The sequence below is a fragment of the Antennarius striatus genome, chromosome 10 (genome assembly GCF_040054535.1).
Source record: "Antennarius striatus isolate MH-2024 chromosome 10, ASM4005453v1, whole genome shotgun sequence".
NCBI classification, from domain to species: domain Eukaryota; kingdom Metazoa; phylum Chordata; class Actinopteri; order Lophiiformes; family Antennariidae; genus Antennarius; species Antennarius striatus.
Window position 1 is genome coordinate 18,058,017 of NC_090785.1, and position 25,093 is coordinate 18,083,109.

At 43.3% G+C, this 25,093-nt stretch overlaps 2 protein-coding genes across 7 annotated transcripts; both read right to left on the reverse strand.

Annotated features, from left to right (window-relative positions):
• Window positions 1-109: 109 nt before the first annotated feature.
• On the reverse strand, window positions 110-7,611 carry pdgfrl (platelet-derived growth factor receptor-like). Its single transcript, XM_068325340.1, has 6 exons — window positions 7,377-7,611; window positions 4,981-5,254; window positions 4,743-4,894; window positions 1,082-1,375; window positions 850-986; window positions 110-588 (listed from the first exon to the last, which is right to left on the reverse strand). The coding sequence occupies exons 1-6, from the start codon at window positions 7,429-7,431 to the stop codon at window positions 400-402; spliced, it is 1,101 nt and encodes a 366-aa protein (XP_068181441.1). The 5' UTR covers window positions 7,432-7,611; the 3' UTR covers window positions 110-399.
• Window positions 7,612-8,359: 748 nt separating this feature from the next.
• slc7a2 (solute carrier family 7 member 2) lies at window positions 8,360-23,607 on the reverse strand. 6 transcript variants are annotated; one of them, XM_068325281.1, is made up of 14 exons: window positions 23,089-23,607; window positions 18,637-18,702; window positions 18,367-18,467; window positions 16,250-16,630; window positions 16,010-16,165; window positions 15,011-15,176; window positions 14,743-14,879; window positions 14,442-14,664; window positions 13,294-13,433; window positions 11,246-11,348; window positions 10,589-10,800; window positions 10,344-10,510; window positions 10,147-10,255; window positions 8,360-9,813 (listed from the first exon to the last, which is right to left on the reverse strand). In XM_068325281.1, the coding sequence occupies exons 4-14, from the start codon at window positions 16,617-16,619 to the stop codon at window positions 9,647-9,649; spliced, it is 1,950 nt and encodes a 649-aa protein (XP_068181382.1). In that variant the 5' UTR covers window positions 16,620-16,630; window positions 18,367-18,467; window positions 18,637-18,702; window positions 23,089-23,607; the 3' UTR covers window positions 8,360-9,646. The 6 variants fall into 6 exon arrangements, with proteins under 6 accessions (XP_068181382.1, XP_068181383.1, XP_068181384.1 ...); XM_068325282.1 differs by lacking the exon at window positions 18,637-18,702; XM_068325283.1 differs by having other exon boundaries at window positions 16,250-16,627; window positions 18,367-18,702.
• Between the last annotated feature and the right edge of the window lie 1,486 nt (window positions 23,608-25,093).

The following is a 25,093-nucleotide window of genomic DNA, read 5'->3' on the forward strand; positions in this document are numbered from 1 at the left end:
GATTCTCCTCAGTGTCTCGAATCCCACACAAATCTGTGATGGCTGCTCGCATAAAACCCAAACTGCAATTTTTGAATTCAAAATAAAAATCGCAATGTTTGACGCAGTGTTTGCTGACTTGTACCTTTTATTAGCATCTGAAAAGAAAAGTTTAAATTCAATGTCCCACGAGAGAAATCGGCATCTTTTTCATTGATGACTTTGCTCATTGTTGCATTCAGATTTCATGCATCTAAGTTCATATAGGTTTTCAAAATTAAAACAAGTAAAGTCTATCAGGTCAGTATAGCTAGACCTCTTATGTACATGTCTGTTCCCTCTGGACTCACTGGTTGGTGTTACAGAGGTATGTGTCAACAGTCGCATCAACCCCCGTGACCTCTGGAGCCTCTTATGGGGTTATTTGGAGCTGACGTTGGTCGTCACGATGGTCTCCCCGTGTTGGTTCTTGGCTTTGCAGATGTAGTTTCCGAAGTCGATTGTCTCCATGTCCTCCACAGTCATGACACTCTGGGAAATCCGCGTGGTGTGATGCATACCTCTGTTCACCAGCCTCCAGGAAGTGTAGATGTGAACTGGGCGCAGGTCCTACACAGTAAATAAGTTTTTAAAAAGCATAATTTATTTAGATTGTGGTATTTCTTGGTGAATGAAATGCAATAAAAGCATTGATCCATCCTATACTGGTGGGTCAAGACCAGCAAGAGTTTCTCTGGGCAGATTGAATCATTAATTCCAAAGAGTCTGACATTTTTAATCAGAGACAAGTGGAAGTTGTTAGAGTAAGGGTTCTGATGATTTTAGTTTTTTTTATCCTGACTTGGGTTTTCAGCTCAGATTTTCTCCTACCTGTCCAGGATAAGTCCAGGTGAAGCTCACATCCATGTCTGGCTCCCCCAAGACCGTACAGGTGACATTAAGGTTCTCACCTCCCCTCACAAACGTGGCTGAAGCCTCAAGGCTCACAAACGGAGGTCCACTAGGGACTGTCAGAAAGAGAGGGTTAACAATATCAAACATCGTCACAGCGCGTTCCAGTACTCATCAGCAGGCATGCTGTGTGATTGTGCTGCCTTCCTACCCTCTACATAGAGAAGCTGGTATTTTGTAGAGATCTGGGGGGTGCTTGTAGTCACAGCCTTGCAGTAGAAGACCCCCTGGAGCTCTGGACCGGGACTCCGCAGGACAAATCCCTTAGTGGGATCATAAGTCACCAGGGAGCTGTTGGTTGGGATCTCCTCTGGAGGGACTTCCCTATGCAGAGACACTTGAGCCTGGGTGGAAGACACGCGACAGGGCACCACGGCAGGCCTATCCGGACGCAGGTACACAATCTCAAAGTGGATGGCGGACGGTACGAAGAGGTTGTCTTTGTCTGATTCAGGGACAGAAATGTGGCATTGATATTAATCTGATCGTAAATGAGACTGAAAAGTTTCCTTTCCCACTGGTGTAAGATCTGTGATAATGATCCAGTAACAAGTGGTGTGTTTGGTGGCTGTATATGTTTAAGGAAAACCTTCACCCTCCACGGACTCATGCAAGAGTTCTTCAATATTAAATTGAGATTTTTACAAGTGGCTTTATGAATGGATGATGACGGACGTTCTGAGGATTTTAGACAAATGTTCAAACCTGTTTTATGCAGCACACAGAAATAACCTCATGATGCTGACATGCTTCAATTTACATGTTTTTTCCAACCATAATTTCTTTAATTTAGTTAATTCATTTATAATCCAATCAGTATTTTCTGACAGATTAGATGCAGCACCTCAAAATGCAACTTTAAAAACCAATCAAAATGATTTCTCTGTCTGGGGATTGGGGCGTCGAACCCCTTACTGACGACTGCCACCCAATCCACAATGCACCCATCCCCTACAGTTTCTTGGTGGTGAGTCCACATCATCCTTTTGGGCTGAGCCCGGCCGGGCCTCGTGGGCAGAGGCCTAGGCACCAGGTGCTCGCATACAAGCCCCAGCTCCAGGGTGGGGCCCCGGTTCCGCCATACCGGGCGACGTCACAATCCTTGATGTATTTCTTGTTATGGGGGTTTTGTTACTGCTCTTGGTCTGGCACGTCACCCAGGACCTGTTTGCCAAGTGAGACCCTAGCAGGAGCATAAAGCCCCTGACAACATAGCTCCTGGGATCATTCGGGCACTCAAACTCCCCCACCACGATAAGGTGGAAGTTCTCGGAGGGAGAAACTCTGGTCTGGAAGGAGTTTGGGGAGGCCATGGAGGAAAACTATCGGCCAGCCTCGAAGAAATTCTGACAAACCATTTGGCGCCTCAGGAGGGGAAAGTGGTGCACAGCCAACACTGTTTACAGTAGAGGGGGAGAGCTGCTGATCTCGACTAAGGATATTGTCCGGCAATGGAAAGAATACTTTGAGGATCTCCTCAATCCTGCTACCATATCTCACACAGAGGAAGCGGAGGCTGAGGTCTTAGTGGTGGACTCGTTCATCACCCAAGCTGAATTTACCAAGGTGGTTGCCAAACTCCTTGGTGGCAAAGCACCGGGGGTGGATGAGATCCGCCCTGAGTACCTCAAGTCTCTGGATGTGTGGGGACTATCATGGTTTACACTTCTCTGTAACATCGCATGGCAGTCGGGGACAGTACCTTTGGACTGGCAGACTGGTGCGGTGGTCCCTCTTTGCAAAAAGCGGGATCGGACAGTGAGTTCCAACTACAGGGGGATCACACTCCTCAGCCTCCCGAGGAAAATCTATTCCAGGGTATTGGAGAGGATTAGACCTAGAGTTGAACCGCGGATCCAGGAGGAACAATACGGTTTTCATCCCGGTCGTGGAACACTGGACCAGCTCTACAATCTCTATCAAGTGCTTGAGGGTTCATGGGAGTTTACCCAACCAGTCCACATGTGTTTTGTGGACCTGGAGAAGGCATTTGATTGTGTCCCTCGTGGTATCTTGTGGGGAGTGCTTCGGAAGTATGGGGTTCTGGGCCCTTTGCTGAGTGCTGTCCGGCCCCTGTATGACCGAAACCAGAGCTTGGTTCGCTTTACCGGCAGTAAGTCAGACCTGTTCCAGGTGCATGTTGGACTCCAGCAGGGCTGCCCTCGATCACCGGTTCTGTTCATAATCGTTATGGACATAATTTATAGGCACAGCCAGGATCCGGAGCGAGTCCGGTTTGGGAACCAAAGGATTTCATCTTTGCTTTTTGCAGTTGATGTTGTCCTGTTGGCCTCATCAAACCTGGACCTTCAGCGTGCACTGGGATGGTTTGCAGCTGAGTGTCACGCGAGTGGGATGAAGATCAGCACCTCTAAATCCGAGGCCATGGTTCTCGATCGCAAAAGGGCAGTGTGCCCTCTTCCGGTCGGTGGAGCATCCTTGCCCCAAGTGGAGGAGTTTAAGTATCTTGGGGTCTTGTTCACAAGTGAGGGAAGGATAGAACGCGAGATTGACAGACGGATCGGTGCAGCTTCTGCAGTGATGCAGTCGCTGTATAGGTCTGTCGTGGTGAAGAAGGAGCTGAGTCGCAAGACGAAGCTCTTGATTTACCGGTCAATCTACCTTCCTACTCTCACCTATGGTCATTACCTTTGGGTCATGACTGAAAGGTCAAGATCCTGGATACAAACATTGAAATGAATGGCTGGGCGCACCCTTAGAGATAGGGTGAGGAGCTCAGTCACCAGGGTGGAGCCCAGTGTCGAGCCGCTGCTCCTCCGCCTCGAGCGTAACCAGCCGAGGTGGCTCAGGCATCTCTTTTGGATGCCTCCTGGTGCCTCCCTGGGAAGGAGACCTCGAGGAAGACATGCTGGAGGGACTATCTCTCTCGGCTGGTCTGGGAACACTTCGGGATCCCGGAGGAGCTCGAAGAGGTGTCTGGGAGAGGGAAGTATGGGCATCCCTCTTGAGAATGTTGCCCCCGCGACCCGACCCCGGATAAGCGGTTGAAGATGGATGGATGGATGCATGGATGGATGGATGGATGGATGGATGGATGGATGGATGGATGGATGGATGGATGAATGATTTCTCAAAGCTGATACTGTGTGTTAATATACTGTATATGCGATAAAATGATCAGTGCATGAGTATCATTTATTTGGAGTTTTATTTCTGGAGACTTGACAAATGTGAATCCAGTATTTGCCCTTATGTAAGCACTCTCTGGGTTCTCTGGCTAGGAAGCTGGAGAACCCCGAGAGTGCCCATGCAACATTTTAAGTTAGCTTATCTGAAACCAGACAGTTTGATTACATTATTTTAATGCCAACTTCACCCAAGAGGTTCTGTTTCATCTGTAGCCCCCAGCAGGTGGGAAGTAAAGTTTTAATATGAGTACAAATACTTTGTTTTCAGATTTTTGTACTTTACCTGAGTATAATTTTTTAAAATATTATTTGCTTTTACAATACAGTATGATTGAGCTTTACATCTCAAAGGATAAGTGCATTGTTAGAACAGAAGGTGATAAAACATGAATGTGTCCTGCCACTGCATCAAAATGAGAATTCGGAGTATTTAATTGAAGCAAACCAACATGGTTTCATTGTTAATAATCTTTTCTTTGTGTTTTATTCAATTACATTTAAGATTTTAAAGATTTGAAAATCAGTGAACTCTTTTTAATGAGTATACATGAAGCTCCGGCTTTTTTGAAGTGAAACATCTATTAGACATGAATTGAAGTAATGAGTGACAACATATACATCCCTGATTCTCTTTAGGTTAAGTGTAGGCTGCTTTTCATATACCTGTGAAATAGATGTAGGACTCATAGGTGCGTTCGTGGTCCTTCTCACACTCGTTGCCATCACACACGATCACCCAGCAGCTGTAGGCCCCCGTGTCGGCAGCAGAGGGCGATGTCAGGATCAGTTGACTGTACTTGTCAGTCTGTTTGATGCTGGAGTTGGGAAACAATACAAACATGACATTGTCACCTTCATATGAGGTCATTGCATAACAAACAGCTGGCATCCGCTGCTACACCTGAGGCGTGAGTCATTGAAGGTGTCCAGGTAGGGCGGGTACAACCATCCAATGGAGTTGCCTTTACAGCGTAGTTCCATAATGCTCCCAGGAGTCAGAGTCGTGGTCTGTCCCAGACGCACAAAATGCCCCTTGTCCAAAACCTGGGTTAATAGGGACTGGCTTTTCCCTCCTCCGTCTTTCAGTTTGGGGTGTTTCACCTTCACACGTTTCCCACCTGGACGAATGCGATTCTGGCCTTCATCTTTCCTCCTTTTAGCTTGTTGGCAAGAACCTGGATACCGAAGGAGGATGGAGGAGAGAGAGAGTGGAAGGTAAGAGAGATGGATGGATGAGAAGAAAATCAAAAAATCAGTTTCTGTACAGTTCAATCCTTTAGAGCAGTGGTTCTTAACCTGGGTTCGATTGAACCCTAGGGGTTCGGTGAGTCGATCTCAGGGGTTCGGCGGAGACGGGGGTCAAGACAAAACACCCAACATATCGTGTCGGATGTTTTTGCTGAATATACACGAATCACTGTGCACGTTTGACACATCATGTCAATTCGTGATGACACGCCTCTCTTAGCCATCACTGGATGCAGGTGATCACGATACATTGATTAGCCTACCTGTGCTACATGGGATTTTGCGCACTCAGTAGGGATGGGCGATACCGGGAATTTTGGTATTGATTCGATACAAAGTAAATACAGGGTAGTATCGGCCGATACCGATACCGATACGATACCGATACTTTTTGCTTGGAAATGGCATGATCATTGAATATTTGACCCTCCCCCCCTTGACTTAGTTTATTATAATTGTGATAAACACAGCACAAAGATTTTGTAATCCGTTTGAATTGCCAGAACAATCACTGTACGAAAGGTACAGGTTTTGGGGAAAGGGGTTACATTACATCTGTCAGCTAATGTAACGCACCGCAACCACGCGCTGACAGTCCCGCAGACAGTGTGCATTGCACTGAGGGTTTTTGCAACAGTTAATATACTGTATTTCTCAGTGATGTTCGTAATTATTATGATGTCCTTAAATCCCTCGTTGGATGGGTTACAAGCAAGCCACAGATAAAATGCCATTAATCAGTTATTTGTTTAAGCAAGTCATGGATTGATTCATTCATTCATAGGTACTTTTATGTATTCTGTTGGCAATAACAAAAACCTCGGGAAGAACACAGTATGTAGAGCTATTCATAAAGTCACGGGGGCTACAATCACATGCCATAACGAAAAATGTTGTACATACATACGTTTATGGAACACACAAATGTTACTGTAGTCAGATATACAAGTGCAGTCATAGCGGGGAAGTAATATTGTAATGGCACTAACTTCCGCATTGACAGTCGACAATGTTTTGCCAGCGATCCCTGCGCCGTTTGGCAGCTGCAACTGTGTTGCTTTTTGCCTGGATTATTGATTTGTATTGCTTGTATTTATTAATTATCATTGTTTGCTCCTCCGTTGCCGGTTTGTTGCATGTTTGCGATTGGTTGCATGCAGCGACCTCCGCCCTTTTTATGTGAGCGCGCACAGATCCAGACTGGACAAGCCTGAATTGAATTAGTGAGTTGATAGCTGGCTTTATGGTACCAAAAATCCAGAGGGTGGATGTCTTGGTAAGTGAAGCCAGATAAGTAAGAGGAAGCCCGGCTAGGTTAATCAAGCTCTATGGTACATGCCTCTGGTCTCTCAATAACAGGAGAAGTCACTCTGATTTGCAGGTAGGTCATTTCATGTGAGTTCATGCACTGTCTTGGTTTTGTTCTTTGAAAAAGGTTACATTAATGCACAATTCATTAAATGCACCAGTAAAACATATACTTATGTCTTAAATTTGAAAAAAAAAATCGTATTTTTTTTTTTTTACTAAAGAGGGGTTCGGTGAGTGAGCATATGAAACCGACAGGGTTCGGTACCTCCAACAAGGTTAAGAACCACTGCTTTAGAGTCAGGACTCGGCTGTGCTAGTCTACCAGCTGCATCAACATCTGAACAGGAAGTGTGTGTTCCTCAGTTCTGTCATGAGGTACAGAACCCTGTCTCGTTTTCAGCTGGATATTCTCAGTGGATAGAACACGTAATCCAAAGAAAAGAACAAAATGATTAGCCAGGAGCTGGTTGGGGTTTGTTCTTCTTTCTGTTGGTGCAGCAGCATTAGAGGAAAGGCCAGGACATTTAATTAGAAATGCCTGTTGCATGCCTCAGGGGCAGCTGCTTTGAGTTGGTCTGCAGAAATATTTAAGAAGCTTCACGCACTTCTTTCAAACATTTACAATTTACATGCATTTTACATAGAGACAAAAGCTTCCAGCCGTCCACTCCGGCCACAATGACATTACTTGTCCTTCACTCGTAAAGACCAGACGTATGTGGAGATAACTTTACTCACCATTGTGGAGCGTCACACAGAGAAGTGCCAGGCAAAGCACAGCCCAGAGCTTCATAATGTTTTGATGGTTTGTTCACAGCCTCCACGGAGTTACAGAACCGGAGAGATGAGGAGGGTTTGGAGAGGGACTGAGTAGGACAGGAGGTCCAGTTTAGAACTGGAACTGCACAGTTGCTCAGTTTAGACTTCCAGCTCCATCCTGCTCACAGACTTTGAGGAAAAGGGAAAATAACTCGTGAGCCCTGCCGTTTCCTCTCTCTCCTCAGCAGAAACGTGAACTCCAGAGCCCTCTGCTGTGTGAAGCCCCAGACCCTCCTCTCACCTTTATCATGGTCTGATGTCCTGAATACTGTTGGAATCAAAAATTATTGTAATTTACATTATAGTCATCTTTGAAAATATAGCAAAACTGCAGAAAGAACTGAAGCTCCATTAGCATCAGGAATCTAACAGTTTACTGTTTCAGAATGCTGCAATCCCATAAACCCAATATAGTGAGTACAGTATATACTCAATATATACATATACTCTCTCTCTCTCTCTCTCTCTCTCTATATATATATATATATATATATATATATATATATATATATAGTACAGACCAGTTTGGACACACCTTCCTATTCAATGAGGTGGTGTGTGTGTGTGTGTGTGTATATATATATATATATATATATATATATATAAATATATATATATATATATATATATATATATATGAGAGACACAGACAGACACACAAAATCATTAATCCACCTCTTTATCAAAAGATTAGTGGTTGGTCATTATTACCTCTTTTCATTAGTGGAGGTAATAATGACCCCAGAAAAGTCTGAATGAGGAGCACCAATCGGGGCCAGGGGGCGTGTCTGATTGAGTGTCAATCACTCAGACGTGTTGCTTCTATCTTATTGATGATGCTGTGTGGAAGGTGGAACAGACACCAGGTAATGCTTCATAAAGGCCACGTGGTGGCGTTATATGCAATAAAATGAACCCGTTCTTCGATTCAACCACATTTAATGGAAACACCAAACATAGCCCGACTGGACAGTACATTTGTCAGTAAAATAAAAGTGATGCTACAAGTTGAAACAATGGTTTCTTATCTGTTACCATCACTAGAAGACCGTATACTTGTGATGTGGTTTCAGTTTCTCCACATCAGATGACCAAACACCTGCAGTACAAGTAAATTATCATACAGAAAAAACAAACTGGTGAATATAACAAAATCTGGATGGGTGAAGTATACAAATACTGAATGTTCTAAATGTTTGAGCTTTTTAAACAAGTTGCATCATGTGCGTCAAAAAATTATCAAGTGATCACATTCTTGTTTACTATGTCTTACTAGGCAGTGCGTTTTGGTTATCTGTGTTGAGTGACAATAAATTCATGGATGGCATGAACATCAACATGTCTGTCAACAAACTAACACAAAATGGAGAAAGAGGAAAGCAAACTCAAATATAGTTGCAAAAAAAAATCTTATATTTTCTGAGAGTTCTGTTACAACCCATGAACTCCTCATTCAGTCTCCAAGAGTTCATAGATATGAAAGCTATAGATGATGAAAAAGTGAAGGAGACTCACTGGTCTACTTTCACATCATTACAACAAGTCAAAACATGATATAAAGTGTCAACAAAAAAATATTTGACATAAAGGATATTGATCTAAATTTGGTGCTGTCTTTATCTTTTTGTAAAGAAATGAGCATTTAACAAACATGCACAGATTAGTTACTTAACATTACAATATTTACATTTTATAACTGTCATGACATCTTAAACCAAACGATGGTCCTTATTCAGAATAATTCACAAATGTCAGAGATGAATGAGTGCTTTCACCACAATATGAACACTTATGAAAATCAGACTTTCAATGTAATGGAGAACACTGATTACGTTGTCTTCACATTTAAAAATGAACCTTCAATGTAAATGTGTGAAGCACTAGGACGTCATGAAAAAACAGAAAAGCTTTATTGTAGTTTTGGCATCGACTACTTCTGAGTTGTGAGAAATCAAATCTTTTTTTCCAGTGTGTTACCTGTCCTTTCCACTCTCCATGCTGTTCATGAAGCACGGTGTGACCTACAGTATTTTCTTCCATTACAGTGATAGAGCAGCATTTCATTTTGCCACCAATACGGAAAATTGACTGTCCTCACAGAAGCTTTATAAACAGGTGTATGAAGGCAGCGTTTGCGGTGTGCTTTTATACATCTGTTGCATTAGAGTCTGTGAACGAGCTGCTAAACTTTAAAACCGGCTGGTCTTCTCTGGGCAGATGAAACGCTCCTGGTCTTTTCCTTCTGCATCTTTCTGGCCTTTGTGGTTTTTCTGGGTTCTGATGTTTGCTGGATTTTGGAGTTGGTGCTGGCGTTCCACACTGTGCCACATGCCGTAACCAAAGTAGATCATGAAGCCTGGACAAAAAAAAAAAAAGTTCAAATCAATAGCCAGGAGAAGGTTGGCCTAACTAAAATTTGAAGTCTGCTTACCACTTAATTTATTTGTTACGTTTCTTTCTCTTTTGCTTTTAATGCACCTGTCCCTCCACACGATTGGTGGACAGTAACTGGTGGAAAACTTCTAAAGGAGATTCGCTACTTCTTTAGTTGCTGTATATGGTTTGTTTAGAAGATAACGGTGGAAATTTATCGATTTGTGAAGTTTACATTCATCCTGAACTTGAATTTGTCCTCCTTTCACAATGGGTAATCTAACCGTTTAGAATGTTCAAATGCTCAAAGTCTCACCCACGGCCATCCACACAGAGAAGCGTATCCACGTATCTCCACTCAGCTGAACCATGAGGTAAATATTGACAAATACGCTCAGAATGGGTAGAAAGGGCAGAAGAGGAACCTGTAAGGACACCACACAACAACAAACATTTTGTAATGGATTATTTGAAACCGCAGGGATTAATGTGACGTCGGTGGGCTCTGTTTACCATGAAGGAAACCTTCTTGCTGGTCTGAGGCTGCCTGCAGATCATGACGATGCAGCCAATGAAGATGAGCAGACACACTGAGAGCAAAGCTAGGAGCCACACTTCCATACCAACGATGGATTTGTTGTGGTATGTGGTGAGATAGCTGAGCACACACACTTCCAGTACTGTGATGTGAAAACATACACTTAATTCTCACACCTCTAGTTGGAGTTGGTGTAAAGATGTAACCGGGGCCTGCTTACTGAGCACACAGATGGACATGTTGACGACGCTGGAGGAATGCTCAGAGGGGGAGGCAGGAGGGTGTAGGATGGTCTGCAGGGTGGAGCTGTTACCCTTCAGCATGTTGAGGTGCGACTCGGACTCTGTCAGGTCCGATTCGCTCCCCTCAGAGGACAGATAGTCCTTCTCCCCGGTGCGGGATCGCCGCTCCAGGACACCATCTGGTTGGTACCTGGTTCATAAACACATCAAGGTCAGGAGTCTGCCTTTAACAGCCATAACTCTGTGTTCTTTAGTTAAATATAGTTTATATAAGTACGTCCGTTATAAAGATTGCTTCACTGAAATAGTGAAGGTGGTTTGGAAAGTCAAGGCCTATAAATCCAATTCAGACCAGGGAGCAAACACAGTGCCTTTGTTTGTGATGAGTCACCTTGGCGCAGCCAGAAGAGGTGTACCACAGCACTGAAAAGTTCAGTAAACACCATTCACTCAAGTAGCCAATTCACATTCATACAGTGGGGGCATTCACGGCTCTTACATCACTAGTGTGATGCAATAGCGTGAGGCGTATGCAACGCCCGCTTTCTGAAGGGCTGTAAGTGATGCTGTCTTCCAGGTTTGCACAAATAAGCTTTCTTTCAAATGTTAATGGGGATAGTTATAAATGTACCCACCTGAGAATCAGCACGCACACAGCTACCAGCGAGTAGGCCAGCAGAGTTCCAATGGACATCATGTCCACCAGCGCTTTCAGGTCAAACAGGAAAGCCATGACGGCTGAGGTAAGCAAAGATCACAGTTAACGCAAAATATCACCGGTTCACAAGAAAAAGGTGATCATTACTGGTCTAGTCATCACAAATGATATGAAAGCATTCATTTACTACCAGATACAGCAGCACAAAAAATTATAAATGGAAAGGATGCTTTCCTCAAACCAAAGCACACAACTGCTGTCAATTAAATCTCATGCAGATGTGTTTTCCCTACAAAAAAAAAACACAAACGAGGTGAACGTTTCTGCATGCCAACAGCTGTAATGACGGCTTTTCTTTTCCTAATGTTGATGTGGAAATACTGTGAAGATCTCCCTCTTGTATCTCAGGACCAGACTCCAGTGTTAAGCTGATCTCAGCAGCACAGATCAAACTCTGTTCCTCCTCACAACATTACAATAATAGAAGAATAACAAAGAAAGCGCCGTGCAGAATTCTACTAATTCAGTTGGAGGTTCTATGGTCTGTGTAGGACTAGTGCTGTATGTTCTTAGTGATGATGAGACCATTAATGTTACACACTCATCCATTTGCAGGTACTGTATGTGTGCACCCACTCATACTCTTAAGAGTGTCGTTTATTGACCCCACAACAATTATAGCAATCTCCCACTGATATATTTATCAAAATGCCTGGCTAGAAACAGTTTTATATTACTACTGAAGTATAAAAAACATGTTTTGGAAATTAACAAGGATGGGGACATCATCTCTGATCAGCACTTAAGTATCATGTGGTTCTTGAATAGAGGGGGGGGAACACTGGCAGCAGGAACCAACATGAGCTTTCTGTGGTTGCAGGAGTGAAGTAAGACAAACACCGTGACTTTTAAAACTAACTGGAAAGTGTGATGCAAAGAAAAGTTTCAGTGCATCCCGAGAGTGAGAGCTCCACCCACAGACACACACTGGAATACACCACCGCAACAAGACAGCAACAAACACAACATTCAAAGAGGTGGAATTAAAATGCTGGTGTTTTGACTAAATGTAAACCTAAAGACTAGTTTGCAAATACTTTTTTATGCATGATATTTTTTTCCAGTGTTTGAGTTCAAATGAAAGTCTTTAGGTTACATGTCTCTGTGCTAATTTTAAATCTGACATGAGATTGTTATCTAACCAGCACTCTCAATTGGCCCCAAAATGCTTTGGGAAACAACCCTTACTCTCTTTTGAGGCCAAGTGAAATTCCAAACTGTCGCCATGGAAATTGTCCAAACAAAAATCATAAGGATTTGTAAAAACAGCAACATATACATTTGATTAAAAGTTTATATATACTGAAAACAATGAAAACAAAGCATGCAAAGTCTGTTATCGTCTGAATAACAATACGACTGCAGCAGAACTTAAAAACTTTTAAATGCTTTAAAGTTACACACAGAACAATCGATATATGCTAAAAACAGTCAAAACACCAATAGCGACAGCGCATCCCCTGCATTATTTTCTCACTTCCCTCTGGAAACACCTGGTTTAACATGCAGCCACAACCACATGTACACACACAGAACCCCCACCACGACACAACCCCAGTGGTTAACGTCCTGATCTCGGCAGCTTACCCGCAATGGTACCTGCTGCTATGGTGGCAGCCACCGGCGACTGGTGTTTACTCACTTTGGACATAAATTTGAACAGAATACCGTCTCGTGCCATGGCAAAGAGAATGCGTGGCAGAGGGAACATGGCACCCAACAGGCTAGGCAGAAGAGGGTTCATGGTTAAGGGCAGATTGGGAACGAAAGCAAAAACACCTGCACAACTGTGACAGAATCACAAGTTTACAGAGGGAAAAGCTCCTGAAAGTGGGTTGATTACAGATAACTGGGTGTGCTGATTTAAAGGGGAGAAGAACGACATAATCATGATGTCTGCGTCTTTGTCTTTTACCGCTGACTAGTGGAGAAGTATTAGCAGGAGTGATCTCACTGCAATCTCACCTGCTACTACACCTGAAGTCATAGTGGCAATAAGTGGGGTCTTCGTCTTAGGATTGATTCGGGCTAAGACTTTGAAAAGCACCCCATCCTCTGCCATAGCATAGATTACACGAGGCATGGGGAAAATGGAGCCGAGCAGACTGCATGAAACGGCAAGAGACATGCAAAATCAACACATTAGTGGACACACACACAGATTTACAGCATGATGAAAGTCAGACAGTCTTTCTTTTCTGTCGGCATTTATCAAATAGAATCATCTTTTTCATTTACTTCAGCCTCAGTGAATGGAGTAAAATACAATACGTTGCTGCTGCTGCTTTCAATTATGTGATTGGTGAAAATGACCAAGTCTATTTTGATAGCCTTCAGGGAAGAAAGACAGACTTATGTCACACCCATATATCACTTTGAAGAAGACTTGAACACCTGATTTGTAACATTGACAGGATAACGAGTGAATTACAGACATGCAGACGTCTGAACTAAAGCAGACATGAAAACCAAGCCCTGCGCCTGATGTTAGCCAATAAAGACCAGAAATCAATCCAATAAGACATAGACAGAGATGCTGTCAGTTTTTTGATCAGATCTCTTTTACCAAGAACACATTTTTTTGTTCCTGTGAGTCAGTCATATGAAAAAGCCACTTAAGTCAAATACTTAAATCTATTATTGAACACAACCCTTTTCTCCCATTTTTCACAAGCTGGAGAAAAATGAGACTTTTACTTACGCAGAAAACATAATGCTCAATTGAAATGAGATTTGTTGACACTCCAGATTACTGGCGCACCTCTCCTTTGCTCCAGTAACCCATCCACTTGGCAGGTGAGACGTGCCAAACTGCAGAGAAAACTCTTTATCATTTTATCTTACAAAAGTCTGTGTCATAGACATGTTTATTTATTCAATCTACTGACATGTCTCACTTGCGTTGGATTAACTTTGCAAGGTGTAAATGTTCATAAACATAACTAAATGTTTTGTTTGAAATTATATTTTTCTGCATAAAAGTCACTTTTTTTACTTGAACTCATGAAAAATGGGAGCAACAAAAGCATCACATTTATTTTATTTGTTTCTTCTACACTAAATGTTGATATTCTGTCCTCAGGTCATCTTACAAAAGCACATCTGGGGGTTACCTGGTAGAGAGGGCACATAATGAACCTGCTGCCACCACATATTTGGCAGGTTCCCAGCCCACATATTCAAAGGCCATGGGCAGAGGGCTCTTCTCATCCAGCAGATAGTAGGGCATCATCAGCGTGAGGGCAGCTGACACTCCGAAGTACGCCAGGAAACACACGGTCAGTGACACCACGATGCCGATGGGAATGGCTCTCTGGGGGTTCCTCACCTCCTCCCCTGCGATGCACCAACAAAAACACCTTCACGTTCATTTTTAACTGAAATCATAGAAATCACATCCTGCTACTTGCTAACCTGTAGTTGCAATGCAGTCAAATCCAACAAATGCATAAAAGCAAGTAGCAGCTCCAGCTAAAGTCCCACTGAAGCCGTAAGGCATGAATCCTCCAACACCAAAGTCGCTGCTCACATTGGCCGTCACTGACAAGTTCCTGAAAGAGAGACACTGTCAATACAACACCTAAGGAAGAGAGATCTGTGTCAGGCAGACCTCTTTCAGCCACTCAGATCACGAACAAACAGGCACGCTGATGGAGACGTTAAACTGAAATGGACCAATCACCTTGCAGCTATGGTGAGGTTTATAAGGGAGTCTTCAGTAATTTGCCAGTTTTGTGTGTCTCCTTTGACAAAGCCAGAGATGATGACAAACAAAAGCACGAGAACATTGATGGAAGTGAAGATCTTGGTGACCCAGGCCGACTCCTTCACTCCAAACGACAAGAGTCCTACGAGAAGGTGCCATGGTTTAGTCGTACGAAGTTTGTTGGGTTGTAGCTCACATACCAGCATTGTTCAAATAAATATTTTGTCATGTAATCAATCATCAAAGCCCACAGTTAGCCTGCCTGTATCCCCATCATTATATATTAATTATTCTTCACTAGTGTCTACTGACCAAAAAATAAATTGAAAAAAATGCTTGACTGATACTGCGTTCATTCTGAGCATGTTGCCGTTCAAAGAACACTTGACACTTGAATTTTAGCTGCTAAAATATGAGAATGTGAGGCTGTACTAAAGGTAGAGCTTCTAAGTGTGAAAACCGCAGTATTTTCAGTTTTTAGCGACCTCTGACAAAATGCTTTCTAGCTCAGCATGTAGCATGCTAGCATTGCTTACATTTGTTCATAAACTAAACTGGGAAAAATCACATTTCTAATCTGAAAGTGATGCTAAATGAAATATCTACAAGCAACCCATTGCTTATATTACTATTATATCAATCCCATTTCACCCAACGAATATAGTCATTTCCACATTCCCAACAGATCCAGACTACTAAATCCTCAGCTGACTGAAGAATCCGTATTTGCAGAGGGTAGTGCCCAGCTGTGGTATCACTGAAAACTGGAAGGATCACCACCAAGCCTGGTAAAGGAAACGGTGATCATGTGCCTGCATTTAAATTCAAACTACTCTCACCTTTTAATGAATGTCGGCTTTGCCTGTTGAAAGTTGGTGGTATGACAGGAAATGAAAGTTTTGCTCTGACCTGTTGACCCTCTACAGAGATATCAACTTAGATTTTATGATTTTCATCATTTACTTGGAGACTTACCGGAAAGCAGGAGAATCAGGAAGACCGCAAAGAAGTCTGGATATTGAGCCAAACCAGGGGAGTTCATGGGAAAGTAGGTTTTACAAAATGTCTCTATGTGTCCTCCTATTATTTCATCAAACGTGGCACTCCAAGCCCTCGCTACGGATGAAGTACCTGCGACAAACCAATGAACGGAGAGCATGAAGAATTAGGAGCTCCTTTACATTACATACGTTTCAAAGATCATCACTAGCTCACCAATCACGTAGGAGAGGATGAGGTTCCAACCAGTGATGAAGGCCCAGATCTCCCCAACAGTAACGTAGCTATAAAGATAAGCTGAGCCGGTTTTGGGAACACGGGCACCAAACTCAGCATAGCAAAGGCCGGCCATGACGGAAGCAATGGCAGCAATTAGGAATGAGACAACAATACTGGGGCCCGAGTCGCCCTTAGCCACCTCACCGGCCAGGACATAGACCCCGGCACCCAGTGTGCTGCCCACACCGAGGGCAATGAGGTCAGCGATTCCCAGGCAGCGGCACAACTTCGAGTCCTCCAGGGTACTCAGGTCAACCACTTTCCTGCGCAATAAGGAGCGTCCGAAAAATAGGATCCTCTCCAGCATGTTGAAGTCTTCTGTCGGAGGGAAGACACCGAAATTACTTGTGCAATTAATTTATGGGATGAGGCATTTTACTCTTTGCCAAGACACAAATTTAAATTAAGACTGGAACAAAATTTGATAGATAAGATACTAGAAATGATTTGTGGGAGAGAAGGTCGGAGTGGAAATTTTTCACATCTCTAAAGTTGAGACGTAAGAGTCAAAAGTGAAAGAGGGGGAAATATGAGTTGTTACAACTGTCCTTTATCATTACAGCAATAGTGTTTGCACTTTTCAAATCAACAGCTGGTACAAGAATGTGAGACCAAATGTCTGCTCTGTCACATTCAGGTTAAGCAGCCTGAACTATTGAACAATGTTGAACAGTCAGTTACATATGTGAGGTCCAAAATGGCGGGTAAGGACTACTGAAAGGAACAACAAGCATGAAATCCTCCTGAAATCTTCCACCATAAATGCATTTCACTGAAAAAAGATAAAAACTTCTCACTGAACTGATAATTACCGAGGGACACAACACGACCCCACAGACCTCTCAGTATCTCAGATTAAATTCGATTCAGAAATATAGTCAAGTATCATTATGAGAAAACAAAAGCCCAGTCCATAGATAGATAGATACTTTATTAATCCCGGAGGAAATTGCATAGTTTGTCAACCAGGGAAAACTGATCACCACACTGGAAATATTTAGTGTCTTACATCCATCTACTGTCACTTATCTGTCACACTAAAAATATAACAAGAAAAAAATTACAGTTCACGAGAATCCAACAAGTCAAATGACAAAAAAAAAGCTTAGTGGAATAGTTATTAGGTATTAGTCAGAATGTAATAGTCACTGATCGAAGAGGTTTGGAAAGACCAGGTAAAAGCAGTTTTCAACCAGGATGTGACAGAATGGACACTGAAAGTCACCACTAAATTTTAAGACAGTTGATAAATATGGGCATTATACCAAATGACTTCTCTCCAGTACATGGCTGTTGTGTAATTTACACTTTGCCATGGACAATAACCCTATGAGTTATGACGTGCATTTTACAAATGCTGCCAAGCATTTAAATAATTATACAGTACTGTAATGTCTAGCTAAAGTCTTTTGTTTGAGGTCATGGTACCAATCATCACCCTGAAAGAGGTGCATTCACATGTGACCATTAACATACCACTGACACAATAGACATTCCAGTAACTTTTTTCCTCAATACATTAAAAAGACAAACATTGTCTTGTCTCTAAAAGTGTCTCTTTTCATTATCAGGATTGCCGTAGTCTTTTGTGAAGTATTTCAGTGAATGTGATATTACAAAAGAGGAGCAGTTCTAAAGCTTGCTTTTGATGTTCAGCCCTCCTCATGGGGACAGAAATCTGAGTATCTTGACCATAAAGTAACACTGACAACCATCAGAATATGCATTGATCTGTTGAAATGTCCTCCCCAGTGAGCTGGGTTTTGATGTGACAATTCATAAACATTACAATGTTGGCTGTATTGCCTCAAGTACAGTGGCTTAAAAGTGAAGATCAGAAAGTACAAAAAAAAACCCAAGGGAATCTGGAAGGTGAACTATTTTGCAGATGTTAATTACTGTATTCATTATTACATAAGCATTTTTACATCAATAATAGCATCTGGACCATATCGGGGAAAAAAAAATTGCATTTTTCTTTCACTTCTGACTCCATTCAGCATTTCATGTTCTACATTAAGTCCACATACAAGACTGAAGCTACACGCACCTACCTGCTAAGAATGTTCTTGTCTGAATGTGATTGGTCCGAGTTCAGCCAGAGACAAGAGTGACAGTGTTCCTTGCGAGTTGCGTCTGATCTACAGCAGATCAGCTACACATGAAGCACAGGTGAAAGTCAGTTTACATCCACTGATCCCATGAACTGCTGTCTTCAAGTTTTCCTGAAGCAAGCACTGTGCTCAACACGCATTCATAGTTTGGTATGCACGCTGAGCAAAGCAGAGCTTTTATGCCAGTTTCTTCACAGGAACTGCCCTCACATTGCCACAAGACTCAACTTCCAGTCCCACTGCAGCTGGAGGAGTGACGTCCCTGGAGAAGGGAGGCTGGAAAAGAGGAGGGGGCCCAAGGGAATTAGACTTGGAGGTGGAACTAGTTTTCAACCTCATACTCGAGTTTTATGGTGTTAAAACTCTGGAGAAAATAATAAACAATAAGCTCACATCCTGTGATCACTCAGCAGGGCTTTTTCAGGCTGAGGAAGGCATTGGGGTGATTGAATGTTATTTTTTATGTTCACTGGGGTCAGATACATCACAGCTGCCCAGATGCCTTCTGACGACTGACAAATGGTTAGGCAACTGGGTTGACAAACATTGAGGCAGACACTTGTGTTTACCCAGAGCAGCCCACAGGAGTGCTGCTAAAAGCATGGGTGCTGATTGGTCAGTGAAGGGTGGCCGAGCTACAGGGCTGTGGGGTTAAGTCCTTTTAATGGTATACAGTATTGCTCAATGTTCCCTCAGCTATTGGACCTGTGGACATTACAAAATCAACATGGGACTACTGTACTACAAAAAATCACGTTGCAATATTGAAGGTTGGTTTTGCTGCAGAATCAAATTTGTTCCAAGACCAGCTCAAACCAGCTCGGAGCCTCTGTGGGAAGGTGGCAGCTGGCTTGTATACCAATCCACAGACCAGAGAATAAATGACATGACAACAGTCAGTTATCTGTTTGTCCATACTGTACAACCGGGTAACATGGTCTGTCGCCTGCCAAACCGGCTACACCGGCTGGTTATACAACCTGAATGTTAAGGACGAAAAATCCTTCACTTCATAGTGCAAAGGCAGGAGATGCCATTTCAAATACCTGTCAAACGCAAACAAGAATTTGCTAAACAGATAAAATATTTGTGGTTTGACTCAAGCACAAAAACCTATTTCACTGAAAGGACTTTGAGGGTCCTATCAAATAGTTGAGAAAAATGACCTGAGACAAAATGAGGAATGTTGTATTGAACAAAAATCCTGTATCGTATTTCTCAAATTTACACTATTAGAAAATAGTGTAAATTTGGCTACGGTTTCAATCCGTCCCGCAAAAATTATAAGTCAGGCCTCGGAAAATGACAGGTTAACAGCACCACACCCCAATAAACACAATGTGCCTGTCCTGTAATATTATTTATATAGTGTAAAATCCCCCAAGTTATCTCAAGACACTTTCCAGGAAAAGCAGGTCTAGACAGACTCTTTACTGAGACTTAACAGTTTCCCCATCAAACAGTACAGCACTGAAGAAAACAGGACCTTTAAATGACAAAGTTAGTGACAAGGTTTTCAGAGTGGATGGACTGGTAAAAAAGAAAACTAGACAACAGACGTAGCCAAAACTCAGCTGAGGCAAAAACTGAGCAGCTCGGTTTTCCTGTTATGTTGTTTGACATTCATAACAAACCCAAACTACCTAAAGTATCTGAAATCATCAAAACTTTGTCCCTTTATTTGGGGAAAGCAGTGGCAGAGGGGGTGGTAGAGCAGCTTGTCCAATGTTCCAAGATTGGCGGCTCAATTCCCCCTCCTGCCCAGTCACCTCAGAGTGTGAGCTGATAGTGGGAAATGTCAGCTTACCTCCCAAGCACTACCAAGGCACCGTCCCCTTTACAACTTGCTCATCAGGGCACACCACGCAGGAACCCGCCAATCTACCTCCCCCACACTGCATGACTACAGGCCCCTTAACTGTGTGCGTTTTAAAACCTGTATACACTGTACTTTACATATGCATGTCTAAAAACTAAGGCCCGGTTCAGACTGCAGGCATAACAGATTTCCTTTCCATATCTGATTTTTAGGGATGACTGTTCAGAGCAAGATCACATTTGGACACTTGCTGAAAACTGTTCAGACTGGGCCACATTGTCGGCCGATATGACAGGTTGCCGTAGTAACTACGTCAGTGCAGAGTCGTCTTTCAGTGCACGTAATGTGTGAGGTTATATAATTGTGACAGCGGCAACAACAACAAGGATGAACATGAAGTTTTGTTACCTAAGCGTATTGGCGATATCACTGTTAAGAGGTGGAGAAAACACACAGCAGACATTGTCAATTTCTTCCGTGTTTTATTGCTCCATAATACACAACGCTCTTCCTTCTGGCGCCTTCCTCTCGCATCGCACTCCTATCTGGAGTGTTTGGAGCTGTTCAGACTGCAGATACATCTGTCCATATCAGACACAAAACTACCTCCCGAATGTGGTTTCTATCCTTCCCGCAAAGATCCGATTGGGACTGGTCAGACTACACGAGATATGCGACGTCAATCTGGATGGGATAAAAATCTGATATAGGCGACTAGTCTGAACAAGGTCCAACAGTGTGAAAGAGTGTGCAACTAAGTAATTTCCCTTAGGGGATCAATATAGTATATACAAACAAATAGTTTATTAAAATGTCAATCCACTCCTAAATTTGGTGAGTGACATGTCCAACCTTAACAGTGAATGTGGTGCAGTGGGTATCACTGTCGCATGAAGGTCCTGGGTTCAAATTCACATGGGGCATCTGTGCGATTCCAGGTTTCTCACACACACACACACACACACACACACACACACACCATTTTCCACATTCAGGTAGTCACTGTTACCATGGAGAGCATGAAAAGGAGTCAGTGGCTAAGTTTCTTATTGTTGACATGCGCTAATTCTGTGGGGCCAATTGAATGCATTTGACTACCAATGGCTGAGTGACCTAGCTTCAAACAGGTTGATATGGTCAACAGACTGAGTGGTGTTTGCCTTGTGGACACTGAGGCTGCTCGCTCCAGTTAACACTGGTATCGCCAGGAAATGTTAGAGTGAACAATTACTGATAACACTGGCTACGGTTCTGAGTAGAATAAATATGGCAAGAGTGACTTCCAGATGAAAAACTGCAGTCTTCAGTTCACAAAGATATTTAGACATCCATTTGCCAAAAATAAAACTAGTTTGTGCAGTCTAATAAAAGAAAGCCACAGGTAACTTGGAGCAGATGACAACACAACATCTGATGCCGTTTGTTACCTGTTAAGAAAATAAATCAATTTACCTCATCCTGGACGAGAAAAACCCAAGAAAATAAAGGAAAATGTCAGGAAGGTCGGGTCATTTACTAGACAGTAGTCAGAGTCCAAACTTCCAATACAGCTTGGATCCAGATCAGTCTTTATTTCAATCTAGCTCACTGAAAAATCTGAAACAAAACCTGAAAGTAGTTTTCAATTTTGTGCAGGAAGTTACTATTAACCATGGCTTAGATGTTAAATTTAGCGTAATAGTCCAAAGCCTCCTCATATTAGATATTACAAGCTGTCTAGGCATTGATGCCTGAAGACAGTTCCCATTCTTATTTTGACTAATACTCTTATTAGGTAAGAGGAGGAAGTAATCCTCGGATGAAACCAGTCCCATTGAAGACTGCTGGTGATTTCCTGTCTCAATATCAGGTCAGTATACAACACTTGCAGATTTTTTTCTGTACAGAGTCTGACTAAAACTAAACTATGGTTTAGGAACCTGCATTCACCAAAGATGTGGGTCCAGAAATGGATAAAATACACAGCATACTATCAGTGTTTTGTTTAGACAGCTCCTGACTCGGCAGTGACCTCAATCTGTCTTTACACAGTGTCATCCAAAAGTGAACTCCACACTGAGAAGATGAAAACACGGTTCACTGCCATACCATTTTCACATGTACAACCAGGGGTTGATTTGTTGGTTTTTACATCTCTACCTCTGCTGAATGAATTTTATCCTCGAGAGGGGGTGTACAAACTAAGCTAAGCATAAAACCACGGAGGTATTGTTACAACCCTGCCGAATATGACTATGGTATGTGAATAAATGGCAGTAACAAATCAAAAACCCAGATGTTAAGTAAACAGGAACTAGAGCAGCTGAAAATGGAAATGAAGTGGGGCAAACAAAAGACTTTTCAGTTGTAACGGATGTTTTTATATACTTCAACACAAGACTGGAACACAAAACCGGTGAGACTGCCAAACTAAAAATGATGTCACATGGTCTAGGGCAATGGATGTTAAAATTAACAAAGATAATCTAAAACAGAAACACAAACAATGCAGGTAACTAAACAAAATAATAACCCTGCCTACCTATACTACCGAGACAGTCAGAAACTGACCAAAAATACAATAGAAAGACAACATCCTCCTAAGTAGTGTTTCTAGACAGAGGAATACTAAGTGCGGTAATGTATAGAGGCCTCTGTCTAGCTACCACTAGACCATGGACTAACAACATACAAATAACTAACAAAGGATAACTAAACTAAAATGGCAGTACTCACCACACAACATGAGACCGAGATAGACAGAAGGAGAGCTGAGATGAGATGTGACATAGATTCAAGATGTGGCTTTTAGAGATGAGACAGATTCAGATGTAGCTTTTCTCTGAATGGCAAACAGAACTTACAGTATGTATCAGATGTGCTTGGGGCGGGACATGCAATTTTAGGTAATTGTGGTAACTGGCTGCAGGTGGAGTGATCAGCAGGTAAATTGGAAGCTCCTTGTTGGACAGCTCCAGGCAGGCACTGGAGCTGGATTGGGTGCTCTGGGCCTAGAGAAAACAAAACACAGGACACAGACACGCCACACCCATCTCTCTCACATACACCCACATGCACATTCACATCTACACACAGTACTCACAAAATACACATGTAGACATACAGTACGTAACAGTATTCTACCACACATAAGTAAATGACGCACCTGCATCAGTTGCTGATGTCAATTTATGCTTGATTACTTTTTGATTACTGTTTTATTATTGTTTGATTACTGTTATTTCACTTAAGTTTCTCAGTTAACGCGATCAAAAGTTAACATCGTATACCAACTGTTAATGCTTCTGGGCAGAAACATAAACCTGGCCAACATTAGTTCCTACTTATGAGCACCAGTTATCCCCAACAGACCCAATAAGGTAGTCCTCAACCTACGAAAACAATGGTTCCGAGAACATGTTCGTGAGCTGACTTTTTCACAAGTCTTTATATATTAAATTTCCATCTACAATCGTCATTTGAGGTCATTTAAATGCAATTACTATTACGACAACGCTGAGGAGGCTCCGTCCCTACAAGGCGGCTGGACCAGATAAGGTCTCCCCAAGACTCCTCCGAGCCTGTGCTTCGGAACTAGGGGACCCCCTGCAACAATTGTTCAACCTCAGTCTGCGGCTGGGGAGGGTCCCGTCACTGTGGAAGACCTCCTGCATTGTCCCTGTACCCAAGAAAGGACGCCCTACTGAGCTCAACGACCACCGACCGGTCGCTCTTACCTCCCACGTAATGAAGACCCTAGAGCGACTGGTCCTGGAGCTCATGCGTCCACAGGTGCAGGGTGCAATGGACCCTCTCCAGTTCGCCTATCAGGCCAAGGTTGGGGTTGACGACGCTGTGTTGTACCTCCTCCACCGCATACTCTCCTACCTGGACGCCGGGGGCTGTGCCGTCAGAGTGCTCTTCTTCGACTTTTCGAGTGCCTTCAACACCATCCAGCCCCGGCTCCTACAGGACAAACTGACCTCCATGGCTGTGGACCCCTACCTCGTGAGCTGGATCACGGACTACCTAACGGACAGACCCCAGTACGTCCGTATGGGGGACTGTTTGTCTTCTATGGTGACCAGCAGCACGGGGGCGCCACAGGGGACCGTTCTATCCCCCATTCTCTTCACCCTCTACACATCAGACTTCAAGCACAACTCTGATACATGCCACATACAGAAGTACTCTGATGACACCGCGATAGTGGCATGTATCCGGGAGGGTGATGAGGGGGGGTACAGGGCATTGGTGGCTGACTTCGTGGAGTGGTGCCAACAGAACCAGCTCCAGCTCAACGTCTCCAAGACAAAGGAGATGGTTCTGGATTTCCGGCGGGCACCTCCCTCTCCACAGCCGGTGATCATCAAAGGCAGTGAGGTAGAGGTGGTAGGAAACTATAAGTACCTGGGACTGGAGCTAGACAGCAGACTGGACTGGTCACTCAACTCGGACTGTGTGTACAAGAAGGGGCAGAGCAGGATGTACTTCCTGAGGAGGCTGGCCTCCTTCAACATCTGTCCTAAGCTCCTTCTCATGTTCTATCAGTCCGTAGTCTCCAGTGTGCTGTCATACGCCATTGTGTGTTGGGGTGGGGGGGCCAGGAAAAGAGATATGGACCGTCTGAACAGACTCATCCGCAGAGCGGGTTCAGTGGTCGGGCTGAGCCTGGACTCTGTGGAGACAGTTCTGGGGAGCAGGACCATGTCTAAAATTAAGGCAATCATGAACAACACCAGGCACCCCCTACACACCACCTTCTCCCAGCAGAGAAGCACCTTCAGCGGCAGACTGCTGTCACACAGCGCCTCCACAGAGAGGCTGAGGTCCTCCTTCGTGCCCCTTGCCATCAGGGGGTACAATGAC

Bases quoted from the DNA above. Each gene is read 5' to 3' on its own strand.
- slc7a2 (XM_068325284.1), bottom strand. From the start codon at position 16,619: ATGCTGGAGAGGATCCTATTTTTCGGACGCTCCTTATTGCGCAGGAAA. The intron at 14,880-15,010 runs GTGATTGGTCCA...TCTCTCTTTCAG, and splicing joins AACCTCACCATAGCTGCAAG to GAACTTGTCAGTGACGGCCA. The intron at 10,511-10,588 runs GTAAGCAGGCCC...TTCACATCACAG, and splicing joins CATGTCCATCTGTGTGCTCA to TACTGGAAGTGTGTGTGCTC.
- pdgfrl (XM_068325340.1), bottom strand. From the start codon at position 7,431: ATGAAGCTCTGGGCTGTGCTTTGCCTGGCACTTCTCTGTGTGACGCTC. The intron at 1,376-4,742 runs GTATATGAAAAG...TCCCTGAATCAG, and splicing joins GTCCTACATCTATTTCACAG to ACAAAGACAACCTCTTCGTA. The intron at 589-849 runs GTAGGAGAAAAT...TTTACTGTGTAG, and splicing joins CCTGGACTTATCCTGGACAG to GACCTGCGCCCAGTTCACAT.